The sequence below is a fragment of the Ascidiella aspersa genome, chromosome 1, assembly GCF_963924565.1.
Source record: "Ascidiella aspersa chromosome 1, kaAscAspe10.2, whole genome shotgun sequence".
In the NCBI taxonomy this organism is placed as follows: Eukaryota; Metazoa; Chordata; class Ascidiacea; order Phlebobranchia; family Ascidiidae; genus Ascidiella; species Ascidiella aspersa.
The window spans coordinates 30,906,432-30,924,278 of record NC_139447.1 but is presented as its reverse complement, the minus strand read 5'-3'; the positions used below and the strand labels follow the sequence as shown (position 1 = coordinate 30,924,278).

Genomic DNA, 17,847 nt, shown 5'->3' with positions numbered 1-17,847 from the left:
AGTTTGCTGTTAAACAGTGGTCAATTCAGACTTGTTTTATACAGTGAAATTATTTTGCCAAAACCCAAAGTCTTCCAATGTGATAGCTGAGCGCTGGTCGACTAATTCTCTTTAAGATGTCATAGGTAGCTTTCACTTGTTTTAAGCAAAAACGGCAGTTCAAATACGATTGCAGTTCAAATACGATTGATGTAATTTGTCGTACGTTTTGCGGTGGTAAATTTAAGATTACTCACCAGTGGCGAATTAGCTGAAAAACGTATCATAAAATGGCGACTGGCGTACAAACAAAGAAGAAAACAAGCGACAAAACAGCAGGAAGAGAGTCAGTGTCCGATTCCAGGTGTCTGCTGCCGGCAGAACGACAAAAAAAGTAGAAAGAACGAAGTACAGTGTGTTCGTCAGGTTTCACAGATAAGTAACGCGAAGTTTTCTGCCTGAAAGTTTCAAAAATACAGTCGTGTTGACAAATTGCAATAAAATTGCAGACAAATATTGGTTATGTGCCCAAACCTTCCTATTTTGGCAGCGTAAATCGAATACTCTATAAAAAATGTGACCGACCTAGAGGCAGTCATGCATGCTTAACGCTAACTGGGTAAATGTCCCATAAAGGAAATATTTGACATTCTAAAGAAGAGATATCAACATACAAGAAAATACATTTGCTATACTTTCGACAAAAATTCTTTTTTTTAGAAAACAAAATCTTTACGGCGTACGTACAACTACAAACAAATAAAAAAAAACAATATGAAATTAAAAAATTAATTTAAAACAAACAGTCGAATCTACATGTTGTACGAAGCTAATCAGTGACCAACACAGCACCTACCTCAGTCAGCAGCGGCAATGACCGTCGGCAGCGGGCGACTGCGTCTTTTAAACGACGCCCCCACCATTGTGTCGTCACAGGCTGCCGACCTCGCTGGACGACTTGTCGACCTGCAGCGAGTCGACGAGCATCTGTAGTTCGGCCTGGAGTGTCTCGTGTCGGTAGGAGACCCGGATGTCGGGTACGTTAGTGCGACGGATGTCGTTGCCGTCTGGGCCCTCATCCTCGTAGCGAGGCCCCAGCCAGTACTGCTTGAACTGCAAGAGATGTATATTAAATAAAGGCAAGGTAAGGCAGCACGATACAAACAATGCTAAGCTTTGCCTCGCCAATGTGAGATAAGTAGAACTGCAAATCATTGTAAACAGTATCTCAATTTAACATGAAGTGAGCACCGAGCAGTGATTTACTATCTTGTGCCTGTGAGGGTAGGAGACGATGAAGTTCATACTCAGGTGACTACTGACTATGTACTATATATCGCAGCTTACCTGGTGAGGGAATCCGCTCATAATTACGCTGTTCCTGGCAAGTTCGCACATATCACAAGAGCTCAGCTTCCACACTTGAGCAGCGATGCTGTATTCCTCCATCAGCGGTTCCTGCAAAATAAAGTTTGTCAATTTTAGGTGTTTTTGCAGTATTAACTGGTCTTTTAAATTAGCAAAGCAATCCAGTTTTTAGCAGCACTAAAATCTAATAAAACAAAGGACATTAAGATATTGGGAATTGGGAATTCGTTATGTTGTCTTGGGATCCTTTCAGCGAAGGAAAGGCAGGGTACACCCGAAAAATAACTTGAAAAAAATAAAATACGTCTCTGTGAAACATATAGGTATTTAAATCGCAAAAATATTTTGTTCAACCTACAGTCAACATTGAAACGGTTAAAGTTAAAACGGCTATTACCAGCGGATACGAATAGTCTTAACGATAAAATTTACGTATACTTGCTTGAAGTGTCAATCCTTAATAGTCGTTGTACTTTGTCAAAACACAACGCTACTTCTAGGAAAGTCAAATTAGTTTTTTATTTACAAGTTTTTGTGTTGTCCTTGCTTTTTTATTACAGTATGATCCTCGTTTATAATTTTTTATTATCTCATAAAACGCACCAAACCAAGGTAACTGTTTAAAGATAATAATGGGCGTTGCTTGCTGATGCCTTGTGCCTTAAACAAGACCCAACCGGCAACAATCCTTAACCCAAATTCATTATTTCCGCGTTGGTCGCGCAAAATAAACCACAGCCCGATTTACTCCATGGCGTATGCTTTTCCAAAGCGACAAACCTTTGTGAAGTGAAACTGCAGCGGGTCGTCGGTGGAGAGCGACACGCAAAGACCCCTGGCAAGGTAGTCCGGTAGAGGGTTGCGGTGATAGCTGAGGAACAAGTGGTTGTTGCTCAGTGGCGACATTGCGATGCCGATCTGCGCCAAGTAGTAGAGGTACTGCAGCACGGGCACCTGGATGAAGAAAAGCGACAACACTGATTAAGTAAAAATAATGAGATTTTCGTTTAGTGTTAGAGCAGGGTCATCAAACTTTTTTACTAAAGGGCCAGATGACTGTAAGGTCTTACTATCGGAGGCCGGATAACTGTTAGGACGTACGAAAGTGTTTTGTTGAAATTTATTTAACTTGTTTATTATTGTTATTGGTAAACGAAGGAAATATAAATATTAAATAACTACGCAATAGAAACTGCAGTGAACTTTAAAAAACTGTCATTTCGAAAACATTTTAACTGTACTTCATCTTTATTGAAGAAATATGGCGCGGGCCAGATTAATTGATCCGGTGGGCCGGGGGTGGCCAGGGGGCTGCAGTTTTGTGGCCCCTGTGCCAAATTATCGCATAAAAAAAATCACATGGTACTGTTCAATAATTATATAATTGCACTGCTGCTATCAGTTCAATATTATTACATACATATTAAACCAGCTAACAATTAGCGTTTTATATTATCTTGAACGAGATTAAGTGTTACGTCATAAACGTGCAAAACCAAAGGTAACTAAAACGACATTATATAAATACCCAATCTGAAAGTTTTAAAAGTTGAAAGTTTTCACAAATTTATAAGTAAGCTGAAGTTAGTCGCGTACCACCCGAAAGACTCTCGCGTACCACCGGTTTGGGAACCACTGCTATACAGTATAGGCAGCACCGTTTGAAGTCATGTATAGGTTTGGGAACCACTGATGTTGATAGAAAATAAAACCGAAACACCTTCATCAAACTAAAATCAAAAGGCCGTTTTTCTACTATTAACACTCGGATAGCTCATAGCTGATATGACTTCTTTTACAGACCAACATAGACAAATCGCTGTAAAACTAATAGATTAAAAAAATACAAGTATTGGACTTACTTTACGTAACAAAAGACCGTGATTTATGTTGTCCGCTAGTAGGAAGGCTGTCACTAGGTGGTGCGCGGGTCCAGCTTCTCCACAATGCGGTCGAAGGTGAAACAGAGCCATGCCTCGCTCCCTGCAATAGGAATTACGGAAGCTTTGTGTTGAGGCAAGTTAAACAACGGATATAGTGTGACGTGTGTAACAAATACATATTATTACACGAGCTACGAAGTCAAAGTGGTTCACGCATGAGGCGAAGTAAATATAAAAAGCAAAAAATATTATCTCTGACAAAAATATGAGAATAAGAACAATAATTTTTTTTTAATAACCGGATTTTTCAAGCATTTTATAAACACTATAAAGTTAATAAATATAATATAGCATTTTATAAACAATATACAGTTAATAAGAATAAGCGACTAAAACATGGCTTAATCATTCTTTTATAAACTGGCATTGCATCAGATTTAAAGCAGGCACTGGACGTGCAGGGTTGGGTAATTAATGAGGTGCTTCCTTACTGCATTATTCAGAATACCAAATGAATATGGAAGACACATATTCAATCTTTCTTATAGGACACTTAAAAAGTTTACAGGGTCCATAAGAAAACTCGCTAGAAATTTTATTCAAAGTTCGTGCAGTTTATCTTTCGTATATTACCTTCTTAGCTGGTTGAGAGTCACCATGTTGGCGTACATGTAGTAAACATAGTAGGAGTAGGGCGGGTTGTCATTTCGCCATTCGGCGGGCTTGGGCGACTGCATCGTGAACACGTGGTGCTCCGACTTGGACTCGTCGTCCACGGAATCGAACCCGGTAACCTGGGAATTCGGAGTATTGTTTAATTAAAACGTTTTAGTAGCTAAGCGGTGATATGTCATCTGTATAAGGTTAAGAAGATGGAAAATATAGGAAACTAACTGGTATGGAAAACGAGAATCAAGCAAAAACAGACGACTTTAGTTTACTTTAAAGTAATTTTAATGTTTTCCTAAATTTATACAAGGCTAACACCAGCGTGGTTGGTCTATTTTGGAAAACGATGTAACATCTGTGTGGACTGGGCCACAACCTATTTATTAGAAAAGACGATTTGTTATAAAACGAGTAATGGTTTAAAACGTTAATCTCCATGCTCTGGACATCAGCGGTTTTCCCCTATTTCGTTCTATTAGAGCAGTGGTTCTCAACCTTTAATGGCTTGCGGCACCCCTCAGAAATAATAAATAGATTGCGGCACCCCTACAAGATTTTTCCCTAGGTTATTCACTAGAATGTCACAAAAACGGAACTGAACGGAACTGGAACAACGCACATCAACTCTACACAACGTAGGAAGTTTTAATTGGATTTAATCCATACCAATTTTAGAAAAAGGCTGTGAGAGTCGAGCAAAAATTATTTTAAAGATCTCTCGGCTTTTCTTTTAAAGATCTCTCGGCACCCTTGGGCATTAAAATTTGGCACCCCGGTTAATAACCACTGCATTAACAGTTTTGATTTGGAATACTTATAGCTTAACATCTGATTATGAAGCATTTTGAGTTTACCGCGGGCTTGTCTCTCTCTAACTACACATATATAGACTTACGTGCTGTAAGAAGAGATGGATTTCTGGGTGTTTCTGTGGGTAGAGGGTGGCTTCGAACAGAGGCCCGAACACGTTGTCGAGGAACTCGGAAAAGTTGTTCATCGACTTTTTGGCCAGGTAGATGTCGCTAAACGAAACGAAACACCATTAGGCAGGTGTACAGAGGCAACTTGAGTTAGGTACTGGTAGACCAGATTAGGCTGTAGATTGGATTTGGGGCAGTTCTTGTACGTCTTTAATTTGCTTCAACATAGTAAAACGCAAGTTTTAGACGCCATCTTATCAATATGTCTAAATCGTGAAACTAAACTTTTGGAATTAAGATTTTGTAAATGTACGACTTTGCGTATATGTCCACTTTAGGATGCTGTGTATGTATGTAGTTTGGCTAAAAACATGGGCTGAAAAGACCCAATAAGTCCAATAGTAATGTCGTTGCCTATAGCGAGAATTTTGCTCTAAACTGCAAATATACGCCTATCAAAAACGGTTTGATGTTCCAAGATGCGCACCAATATATACCATTACATCATGATATTTAAATGTAACGTATCCAACGGCCTAAATCGGCGCAAGTGCAAGCAAAATAAAGGGTCTAGCCTGAAACAGCTAAAAATAAGAGCATTCGAAAATAAAGTTTCGTACGCAGGCGTTGTATGCAGTGCAATTTACCAGCTATCGCCGTGTTCGGTAGGATACCTATGGTAACACGAAAAGTAATCAAAATACACAAACAAAGGAGGGAAAGTTAACTACAAAGCAAAATATGTACATGAATATATGATCTTGGTACAAGAAGTTGAGTTTTGCAATATAATTTGTTATTATTTTGCCATGACGCTTAACCGTGTTATACCCAGCACATTTGAATACAAATAAAACTTGAAACGATCGCATAAATCGTAAACTAGAAACAGTTAATGTAACAGAATAAATGCAACTGCATTTTATTCGCGAAAGTGACGGGTTGTACATTAAATCAAAAATTATATTTTGACGCTTTTTGCATAAAAACAAACACATCTTTTACAGTAATAAAGTGTAAAAATTACATTTTAAAGCGACTGACTCAAATTAACGCCATGATTTAAGCCAGAGCGGCCAGTCTTTATGTTCGGTTTGGTTCTGTTATAATGTTATAGGTTTTACATCTTGAGTACACTATGTACGGATCTGTAGTGTAGCTTGGTAACGAATTGACAAGCCAAAAAGGTCGAGTGGATCGACATTATCTTGATTAAGACGTTTCAATACGAACTTAAATGATCTTTCAGTTAATGCCATTAAATATGATACAAATTCGTACGGAAACGTCTTAATCAAGATGATGTCGATCTACTCGACCCTTTTCGCTTTGCAATTCATTTTCAAGCTTTTATTTATATTATATCTTTATTTAAATTCCAACGAAAACTTGCGTTTTATCATACGAATATTAAACAGGGGACATTGTGACATCATAGCACAGCGTGGTTTGAATCATAACAAGTTTACGTTTGGACAAGTTTACTAACAATGAATATCTAAAATAGAAAAGGTTGCGAAAGAAAATTTGCCCTGTTATTAAATGTCGCACTTCACTGCGTTTTGCGCTCCAAAATGACGAAATAGAAAAAATCTTGAACCCCTAAATAAAAAACACGCATTTACTCACAAGAGCCTGGGTATCTGGATGAGCCATCGCACATTGTCGCTGTAGACCTTGTGCTCGACTGCCCACTTGGCCAGCTTGTACCATTCGTCCCTGCTGCGCCCGTAGATGGAGAGACGAGGCTCGGCCTGCTGGTACTTGCTGTCTTCCAGGTCGTCCATAACCTCCTGCAAGTTAATAGACGTAAGACGAGAGTATTAATCAAAAATCAGCTTTCTTCTGGTAATTGTAGTTATTTAACAACGAAACATGCACACCCATACCGGAGGTCGTGAGTTCGAACCTCACTGCAGGCTGGTTGTTTTTCTAGCCTGCCCTGCTTGCGTCATAGATCAACAGATTTTGTGAGTCTGCAATGGCTTTCGGTGTACTAATTATACGTAAGCCGTAATCGTTGGTCAAAAAGCAGCTTCAGAAGGGCTAGATCTCAGTTGTTAACACACACATGTGTGTGTGCAGGTTTCTTTGAATAAATTATATGGTACTGTGGATACCCTTCAATATGGAGTTGCTTGTACTAACAGATTGAGCGAGCTTTGGCGTCATGGTTGTTTTTCGACTCGCTGCTCTCTGAGCCTGCATAGCTCAGTCGGTAGAGCGACGGACCCGGCATGACCGTTGGTCGTGAGTTCAAACCTCACTGCACGCCACTTGTTTTTTAGCCTGCCCTGCTTGCATCATATATCAACAGATTCGATAAGTCTGCAAAGGCTTTCGGTGTTTTTACCAACGTTTCGGCAACCTTTGCAAATCGTCTTCTACAAGGCGACTTGCATAGGTTGCCCAAACGTTGGTACACAATTACAGTTACCAGAAGAGCTGTTTTTGAATAATATTACTATGCCTGGTAGCAACAGTTTATATAATGTAAAACATGAGTGTTCGACTTCTTGCGGTCCTTGTGCCACAGCAACTTTCAGTAGGGGCAGGGGCAGGGGCAGGGGCAGAGGCGCTTTGGCTTAAACACATGCTTCTAAATCTAGTGCAGTTTTGGTATTATAGTCTTGCAAAAATATAACGTTGAAAAAAAATTAAAATTTCTGGGTTAGTTTTGTGAGGATTATATTAGTTGCGTGAGCCATTTTCTGGCTGAAAATTAAAGATCGATTAGCACATGTTGCATTTTACTTGCCGTCGAGAAAATGGTGTCTGTTTCGTAAGTAAGGTTTCTCTTTTCGCTAATTTTTAAACGTGAAATAACATAATATATCGACCTGAAATTACTTACTAACTATGAGAAATAACTATGAAGTCTTTTCTACGTCCTAGAGGTTTTATTTTTACAAGTTCTATTTTTTGCATGTTTTGTATATGGTATAAAGTTCAATGTGTGTTGCTGAAAAAATATATCTCTGATTGGTTTTCAACAGCCCACTATTAGTCGAAATCACTTATTTGTTAAATTTAGTCACATTGAAACTCATGAACGACGCTTTGTCATCCATGGAAGACCTTTAACCTCTGAAATCTGAACTCTCACCAATGACCTACCTTGAGAACGTGGCCGAAGTACTTGCCGCCAATTTGATTGTCGGTTTTGATGTAGATTTCGCGCAGAACGCTCTGTCCGATGGGATTGTACTTCGTGTTGAACTTGTCGAACCTTTGAAATGTAAACGATTTTTATTGCCAAGGGCTTCCACAAATTATTACGAAAGAAAGTAAACTACTATTAAAATAAACTTTTATAAGGTTTTCAAAGACCAACATTGGATTAATCGGTGTGTTTCGAATATAATTCGAAAACTAAATAGTTTAAAAATTAGTTTACTACGGTACTTAAGAGACAACTAACGACATTTTAAAGATGCGAAGATTTTGTGTACAAGACGCCTGTTGTAAATTATAAAAGTCACATTTTACTTGAAAAAAAAATTAATATGCATTTTATTTTTGAAGTATTAAAAATTAACATAAGAGGAAAAATCAAGTATTTAATTTGCGGGTGTTTTTTTATAAGAACGATATACTTTGGAACACTATATACGGATCTGTTCATAAGTTTAATGGTGAAAATAACGGCCCAAATAGACGTTAAAAGCGACATGCTTTATTTTCAAACGTTTCGGCAATTTCTAATGCCATCATCAGTGATCACCATTAAACGATATACTTGATTTCGGACTAACCTCATTGTGGTATAGATTCGCAAAATGTTATTATTTTTTAAAATAAACTGAAACTTCGTTTTTTATGTAATAAATTTACCATCAGTCTCAAACAAATTAAAAATGCAATTTCATACGGAAATATATATCTCCTGCAATCAATTTCTTAACTGATTTAAGAAAAAAAAAATGGCGATTTCTGTAATCGCATTTAATTGCACTGCAAAGTCGTCAATAGTTTTTGTTACCTGTGAAATAGATTTCTGTCAGCGTGGACGTCCAAGCTGTCAACGCTAAGGTCGTATGCGGACAGGTTGAGCGTGTCGAACACCTGGGCAACAATGGGATGAAATGAGGACAATTATAAAAAACACATGTTTTTAAGTCATTGCTGACTTGACCTCGCTTGAGCGACAAAACATTCAACGAAAACAAGGTTTTACCATTTTATAGCAAAGCTACCAATCAAGTAAATGCACTTCACCATTTTTACAACGGTTATTTAGGTGATTTTTTTTACAACGGTTATTTAGGAAATAGCAAGAATATAAAAGCCGATACAGAAGTAGGTGGGATTTTAAACGTTTCGAATATATCCTCATTCACATGTTCAAAAAGAATGAAGAGTTATTTGAAGCGTTCAAAACGCTACCTACTTCTGTACGGGCTTTGCGTTTTTACTACGGTTTACTACAACCTACAACCATTTTGCTCCATAATATAAATCAGTTTTGCGATATTGGGCAGGGCAAAGTTATAGTAATTTCCGCGGAGTACCAATCCTATCCAGCACTATATACCGCATTTTCAAATTTGATAGTTGGTTGTTCAAGGTTACAAGGTTAGTTTTGCATGTGTTTGAAACCCAGAACTTTAGACAATTTAAAATTTTTTCATATTTGTGTCCTAAACTAAATTTGCACATAAAATGTAAGTAATCGTTTGCTGCACCTAAGCGTCAAACCAGGTGTTTTAAATAGAATAATAGCGAAAATTTAGCTATGATTGTAGTCAACACATGCACGAAAAGTAGTTTTCTTTTTAGTTCCCTCGCGTGTTTAAAACTTGTGTTTTTGCGCGAACTTATAGCTGGAGTGTAGTCAATACATACAAACAATACAATCAGTACAAATCTATTTTCTGTGTGAGCCAGCTTTTTCACTCAGCAAGTAAAGACACCCATCGCATGCCGCGTTACACAAATGCTTGATACCGACCTTTCAAGTCCGAAAATTACATTAAGGAGTGAAGCCCACTGACCTCGCGCAGAGTGTACCAGCGGCAAACCAGGTGTTTTAAAAGAATTATAGCGGAAAGTCAATTTTGAGTGTAGTAAATACAGGTTTTGGTTGCAATGTTAATAAAACAGGGTTCACAACTTTCGTCAATACAAAAGTTTTCGTATTTAGTGCCCTCGCGAATCGCGTGTATAAAACTTGTTTTAGCGGGAAATTAGCTGACTGTAGTCAATACATACAAACACGTATACAATCAGTGCAAATCTATTTTTTTATTTTCTATGTGATCCTGCTTTTCCCTCAGCGAGTAAAAAACCAAATGCTTGTTGCCGGCCGTTTTTCGTCCGAAAAGTGACATATTGGAGTTAAGTCCACTAACCTCGCGCAAAGTGTACTCCTTGCCCTCCTTGCGATAGACAACGTCCTCTGCGTTCTTTTTCATTGTCTTCTTCATGAAGCGCAGCAGATGCTTCTGGTTCATGCACGAAGCAGCGTGGATGTGGGTGTCAACCTGAGGGGCAAAATGACTAGTGTGGCACAACGTTTTGATTGTTCGCATTCGGGCAAGCTAGACGGCATCTATCATTCGTTTAATCAACTTGAAATTTTAATGCGATATTTAGTTGATACTGACAGCTAACAAAAATTGTTTGTTTTTCACTAATTAGCTTAACAAAAATACTTTGTTCTCAAACTAGACGTTATTTTTAGTACGTTTGGTAGTAAACATTTAACAGTGAGACGAACTGTAATTGCTGTGAAAATATGTGATTTCTAGACACCATAGAATTTATCGCCCTCTTACATGAAACACACATAAGATTATTTAAATCCGTTCAGATTTTTTTATAAAGAGACAAAAAATGCGCAGAGCCGCAAAGAAGTCAAAATACTAAATCGTGCAAACAATAGTATTTCTTGAATGAACCAGGTTATTTTTTACGCCCTAACAACTGTAAAGGGCGTTTTAAATCCTTTAGGGTCACAATTTATCCTCGCAATTTGGAAGAACAAAACTCAAACAACACATAGACAAAAACTGGCTTACGGTGGCCGCCAACGGTTAATGACGTCACGCACCTTGCGGCAGTTGTAAAAGTCACGATGGGGAACTTCCTTCTGCGCGACCAGCTCCTTGGTCTCGTTGAGCAGAACGTGCAGCTGGTATTTGGATGAAAGGTAGGAGAGGCGACGGTAGCAGAACGACTTGCTGTCAATCAAAAAATAAAACGTGAAACACTTTCGGAAATTAGGAAACTCCCGTAGACAAAAAAATGTTAAAGAAAGATTCTTGCTTTCGTTTCAGATGATGTTATGACTGTTTATGAAAGCAGGTATATTCTGTAAAATTTTAAGGAATGATTTTACGTTTTATACCTGTTTTTATAAACAGTCTTAACAGATAAAAAAATAGAAGGAAACTTCTTCTTTTCAACTGACGTTCACGTTTTCACGTCGCTGTATGCCAGGGAGGAAAGCAATTGTCCAAGTTTAAACTTGAAGTAATCGTTAATTCAATAATCCCTGATAAAACCAATCCGAACAAAATAGAAGCATGGTTAAAAATCGCAACTCGTAGAAAAATATGACACACTTTTGTAAAAAGTGTTACAGAATTGTTGGAGATAAGTTAAACATGACAATGAAAAAGGACAGCAGTATGCATCTTCAAAATCAGACTACAGCAATATGGATGTTCAAAATCAGATTAATAGGTTAAAAATGTTTTTAAAAACATGTGTATCGCAAATTCGTGAGCGTTTATTCACTCATCTGAGTATTTGATATCCAATGTTTTTGTGAGGTATATTATTCTAAACTCTAAAGCAACAAGAGTGCTCGCTGAAAAAAAAAAAACAGCTCATTGTGACGAATACCGACTCATCAATAATTAAGTTAATCAATCGGACGGGCCGAAGCTCCACTCTTGAGCTTATTTCGCTGCACAAACGCGATCCGGCACTTCCATCCAAGCAAGGTGGAACCATAAGCTTAAACTAAACGGAAACTTACAGCGGCCCGTCAACAGTCATCGCCATCAGCCGGTTCAGATCGTGGATGAAGGTTTGCAGATCGGGGTAGGGAAGGTCCATCGGTTCATTCCTGCATAAAATAAGACCGGTAAATCGAACGTCTCCACTTAGAAATTAGAGACTGGTCGTGAGCATTGGTCACCGTCTTGGAAGCAACAGATTTATATATCGGAATGTGGTAACATAAAAAAGACCTAATTTTAATTCGTTTACGGTCAGTTTAGTTGGCTGGCCAAAAAAACGAAGTGTTTTATCTATAAAGTTGTTCTTTTTCTTCGTTTCGCTATGCAAACCTTATACAAACAAAACCTCTGAAATCCTCATTGCTTCTACAAAAGCCAAAACATACATCGAAGAAAATATTTCTTAACAATGATAAATGGGCATTGAAAAGTTTTATGGATTTGAAAGGGGTGGCAGACTGAAAAATTCGGAAAGACCAGATCCACACAAATCTGTTGAAACAGTTAAATTCTCCAGACGCCAAAAGCCCAAATGCGATTAGTACTGTGCGTCGTGGCACCTGTCCATATGCTGCTCGTCGACGTAAAGGCGAAACACGCCGTCGACCATCTTGAACTTGAGTTCGCTGTCCTCGGGCAATTTGCTTGTGTCCTGGTCTTCATAAGGGCACTGGAACTGCGCCGGTGGATGGTAGGGGGCGTCTGCCATGAGCACAAGGAAATAGTTAGCCATTTTTAAAGGGAACACCAGGGCTTTCTTGTCGTGGAAATGCAGCGAGGCCTCTCACTTAACAACCATTCTACTAGGCCTGCCAATTCGCAATTTAACCAAGAAAATGAAAAAACACTTGGAAAATACATTAAAAAAGTCCTAAAAACATCTTAAGAGTACTTCGCCTAAAGTTTTTGTAGTGCCGCTTTGCTGGGGTTAACGCATTTTTTTAGCATTGTACACCGGTGATTGAAATGCTAGACCAACGTTTGTTAAGGCGAACACCGGTGTTCTTTGTCGTGTAAATGCAGCGAGGCCTCTCTTCGTAATTTCCAAAGAAAAAATGAAAATACAGTGACAAATATATTTAAAAAAAAATCCAAAAAAACATAAAAATGTTTCTTTTCAATTTTTTTGGCCGCTTTGGTGTTGTGTATGCAAAGTTTTTATTATTACACACATGGCATGAGAGCAGTGATTTGAATACTAGACCAGGTGATCTTACTTAAAGGATAACCAAAGGGTTCAGTCAATTAAATCACCCGACAAGCAGCATTTAATGTTTTAAGGCCTCCTTTACATTGTGCGTGCGCTGTTTGTATTTATGTTACAACTCTGGCTAATATTAACAAAAAATGTGGCTATAAAAGATACTACTAAAAAACAGGGTGCAGGTTACGATCATTGGTATTAATGGGTGTGACAAAAATTGTAAACCACTGTGCTACATTATCCGCTGGTTGTGATACACTACGCAACCATATAGGGACATTCATTCAAAAGGACCCTAAGAGTATAAGAAAGTACAAAATAAACAGGTCTTGGTATGCTTACTCATGGAAAGCGACTCTTTATCGTTCATGTTGTGTGGTTCGTAGTATCCGGGAGGCCTCTGCACTTCTTTTCCCTTGATCTGCGCAAGAATGGCAAAATGTTTGAACTTAGTTGATGACAGAAGTAATAGCGAAAAGTGTTTGAGGATTTTAATACATTTGTATAAGCATTACTAATAAAAAGCTTTTTTCATTAATTTAAAAAAAATGATACGGAGAATGGAAAAATGTTTTTTAGTTTGAACATGATTGGTTAACTTTACGCCCACTTAGCCATAAAGTACGCTCCAATAGTTAAATTTCACGCTTTGCTGGGCCCTAAATAACGGCAGTCGCGAATCAGAAAAGTCCACTGAGCTATATTAAGCTATGGAGATTCTTTTCAACCACGGCTCTCGACTATCATTTTAGTGGCTTTGATTAGAATTTGACAATTGTGAAAGCCTTGATATTCCATTGTCATTTTATCTTGAATCTTGATAAAATTTAACTTACTTGTTCTTTAATATATACGACAATACGTGCTTCGCATGGTGTGACACAGTAAGGAATAAAAGGGGCTTCAGTATACACGACAAAAACGTTCTATAATATCAAAACCAACCAATGCAAAATGACTGGATGAAAACGGCTATCTATGGCGTAGGCTGCAGGGATGCCCGATAATATCGAATCGTCCGATACTAGGTTGGTTATAGATACCGAACCGATAACAAATTGATTTAAGGATTTAACAACTAGAGTTAACTGAACGTTTTCGAAGTCGAAACCTAATTTTAGCCTAATAACATGGAAAGCATTACATAATTAAAGTTCCTATTTTGTAAATCGTGCTTGTTTAAGCAAAGTAACGACGTCATTTGGTTTCTGATCGGATGGCGATACTTTTTGTGCAAAATAACGGGTATCACAAATTCACAATGAATAAAATGTCATAAAATGTGAAAAAATATTGGTTTTCGCAATAAAATGTCAATTGTAATGACTTTTCCTTGTTTTTTGTCAATTTTTATTTATTTAAAGCTGTTTGATTTAACTTCATAATCTTTTTGCAGCTCCTTTTTTTTTAAGTCGATTTCCTGAATTTATCTCTGATACTAATAGTAACAAAGGTTGAAAAACACTGCTCTGAAGTGCAATTTCGACGTTACCTTGCGAAGATAGCGCGAGGTGGTGAGGTAATTGCGCTGCTCGGCGAGGTCCATGTACTTTTCGCGAAGCAGCAAGGCCTCAATCAAGTTCTCCGACGCCTCTTCCAGATCTTGCAGCGGGACCTGGAAATTATGCTGAGGTGTTAAAAGTTATGTGCGAGCCTTCTATTAATTTAAAAACCTTCTCACTTTGGCGAACATCAAGGGTAGGTTATACTATCGCGTTTTGTTGGGAAAGATAAAGGTGTTGATTTGCAAGAAGATAGCAAAAAACATTATTTAAAAAACATTTATAAACTCTGGTTGCATTTAATGCGTGATCGATCTTATAATTTGGCAACATTGTTAATTGTTTGGGAAACTCACTGTTAAAAGTTAATGTACGTTTAAAAAATCGGGACACTGTAGTGTAACAGAATTGGAACCGGTTTCGCAGTATGTTATACTGTAAAAGACTGTAGCTTTTTCCCTGAATAGCAAAGGTGGTGGTTTTACGTCATTAACCTAAAACCTATCCCACGCAATGCCCCGGGTCAAAGCAGAATTTCGAAGCAGAACGGTTTGGCAAAACGAGAACGCATTTTAACGGTACAATATTCTCCGAAAACCTTTATACCTGGGCTGACAAATCACGTTAATAATAATAACAGCGCGTTCGATCAAGTAAAACATTAATAACAGCGTGTTATACGTGAAGTGTAAACAAAGGTTACTTTGCGTTTTCCGAGATGTGAAACTTTATACTTGGGATCATAGAACTTGCTCATAATAATAAAAGTAACAGCGCGTCAAAAATTAGGCTAAGAATCGTGTCCTGTCACAGCACTCACCCCGGCAATTTCGTCGCCCGTAATCTCGATTCGGTGGAAGTCGACCATGTTGTAGTCGCCCATGCCAACCATGTCAGAGTCGACGCTCTGCTCGCCCAAGCGCTTTCTGTTTGCAAGTCACAAAAAACAAGCTTAAGCGACGCGAAACGAACAAGAACAACTTTGTGGTCGTGGTCATGGTTTGCGAGTGCGACGATCGGGAAGTGCGTTGTGCAACTTTGGGATTTGCGTGTCACGGGCAGTTGCTTATGTACGGGCGTGTATACTCAGTGGTGATTTTGTGCGTATTATACCCAAGAGTGTCTTGTCTGTCACGTGCAAACAACTAATGGCGCGTTACTTATGTTCCTGGAGAGTTTGACAAGGCCTTAAGTCTGGCTTTCATACTCGCCGTTCACCTATCGAAATGGGCCTTGAGGTTTGTCATGTGACGGATTAATTTCAGGATTAAATAGTTAAAAATTGGCCATGTTTAAAGACACATATGAACAGCGATAATTATTTAGTTTTGGGGAGAAATTAAAACTTGGGACAGTTGCTTTACGCATTTTAAGTGCAGCTCAGAGATTGCCTTTAGCTCGTATCTAATTTGGAGGTCAACAGTTATCGGAGGAGGCTTGGTGGTCTGCGAAACGAGATGATGAAAAGTCCTGGCCTAGTGCCACTACATACTGTCGTGAACAAAATACAGATTTTAAAAATTGACAGAAAAACTTGGCCCCTAAACAAAACCGTACTTTCTGATAGTTCAAAAGGCTTGTTTTGCATTTGACGAATCGATAAAGCTTTCTGTAGCGTCGTTTAAGGGAGAAAAACATTGAAATAAAAAAAAAAGGAAATTCAGGCGTGGTGCCCGCAATTCGACGAAATCGCTATGTCGGGAGTCAGTAAATGTAAAATGCTTACGAATCGTGACTGATATACATCTACTGCACATAAGCGAATAGTAGAAAATTACGGTCACAATAAATCAAATTATGCATGTCACTGGCTAAAAACATCAAACCAGCCCAGCTAACCTGGCACATTCAAACGTTCTCAGGCGATTTAGTACTTGATTTTGCAAAAAACTTCTACAAAAGCGCAGGATGACGATTTACAACTACGTGGTAGTAAAACTGGTCAGTAAACACTCCACACACTCAAACCGCAAATCATCTTCACACAAACACGGCAATGATTGGACGAAAAATCGGAGATTTTCGCCGACGTAATGATGACGTTTTAGGGTTAAAAAAGGCTACAAAGCCGAGCATTCGCGCAATCACTACATGCCCGACAAAAAAATCGGCGACCAAAGGCCCACTACTGATGGCGGCCTTGGCGTGAAAAGCGGCCTGTGTCATGTGCACGGGTGCGTTATGACGTGCATGGGCTCCGCGAGATGCTCGGCGGTCGATCGTGAGCGTGAAAAATAGCATGAAAACTAGCTCACGAGATGGTTGTGCGTTAAGGAATTAATTACCAAGATCCGCTTTTAGATTTTTTGATAAATGAAAGAATTGCTAATTTGTGAGTATTTTTTTTATGAAAAAAACGAAATTAGCAATACAGTTGTTTCGTGTTTTTTATTAAAGGTATGAAACCACTGAGCATCTCACGTGAGCCAACGGACCATAACGCTACTACCACTACCTCGTATAGGCCGGAAACCACGTCAATCTGAAAAACAGATTTCAGTTAAGTGCTTAGCCTATAATATACTGCATCTATTTTCTTGAATGGGAGTTTATAATTACATTACAACGTCATATATCAAATATATAAGACAATAAGCGTTAATTATGAGATTATATTCCTTAAATACTTCAATCGCAACCCTGTTATACACATTTTTAATATTTCAACAAATTAAATAATCCTCGAAAAAGCGGCAATAATACTTACTGTTTGAGGGCGGGCAGGGGCAGCATGTGCTGACTGGTGAGGGAGGGCTTGTGCGGGTAGAGGCGGCAAGTCGGGCCAACCTGGCCGTCTTCAACCGCCTCCTCAACGCCGTTGGCGTCGACTTCGGGTTCGTCCTCTTCGCGTATGCCCCTCTTCATGAAGTTCATGGCGCCCACCGTGTCCTGCAGCACCTTCCAGTGCCTTGGATTGTTGTTACTGCAGGGGCGGGATCAAAGGTCGAAGGTCGTAGGTCGAGGTAACGAGTTCAGGCGTTGGATTGAGAGGAGTTGTTCAACATCGAGCCGTGCGCGTTTTTTCAAGGTTATTGTTGCAGTCGAACGGCAGGTGGGTGTTTTCCACGATTAGAGATTATGTGGCGTTGTTTGAGGTGCGATTTGTTGCAGCACGGACAATTAATCGTTTTCCAAGGTCAACGATTGCGTTGCAACGCGTTTTCAAAGCGAAAATGACGTCAAAAATTGGATTACGGTTTTTCAATAGGATTTTTTTAGGATTTTCGGCGCAGTGTCCGCCCAGGGTAAATACGACGATCCCACCGAAGAAGGACAAATGTCGCAATTTAGAAACGTGTAAACAGTGTATTTGCGGCGTGTAGGGGCGTTGCGAACGAGGGTGACAGGCGTTGT

At 38.9% G+C, this 17,847-nt stretch overlaps 1 protein-coding gene across 1 annotated transcript; it reads right to left on the bottom strand.

Annotated features, from left to right (window-relative positions):
- Positions 1-890: 890 nt before the first annotated feature.
- LOC146169741 (AMP deaminase 2-like) lies at positions 891-17,409 on the bottom strand. Its single transcript, XM_083390861.1, has 16 exons — positions 17,201-17,409; positions 15,314-15,419; positions 14,464-14,606; positions 12,348-12,521; positions 11,805-11,894; positions 10,872-11,001; positions 10,171-10,302; positions 8,802-8,884; positions 7,937-8,048; positions 6,449-6,612; positions 4,795-4,921; positions 3,864-4,024; positions 3,210-3,330; positions 2,128-2,301; positions 1,327-1,437; positions 891-1,092 (listed from the first exon to the last, which is right to left on the bottom strand). Exons 1-16 carry the CDS (start codon positions 17,365-17,367, stop codon positions 910-912), a joined length of 2,178 nt encoding a protein of 725 aa, XP_083246987.1. The 5' UTR covers positions 17,368-17,409; the 3' UTR covers positions 891-909.
- Positions 17,410-17,847: the final 438 nt, after the last annotated feature.

What these genes read in the sequence shown, in the direction of transcription:
- LOC146169741 (XM_083390861.1), bottom strand. Translation starts at nt 17,367, where the DNA reads ATGAACTTCATGAAGAGGGGCATACGCGAAGAGGACGAACCCGAAGTC. An exon ending in GACAGAAATCTATTTCACAG is followed by an intron (nt 8,049 to 8,801) that starts GTAACAAAAACT and finishes TACATTTCAAAG; the next exon opens with GTTCGACAAGTTCAACACGA. An exon ending in ATCCAGATACCCAGGCTCTT is followed by an intron (nt 4,922 to 6,448) that starts GTGAGTAAATGC and finishes CGTTTCGTTTAG; the next exon opens with CGACATCTACCTGGCCAAAA.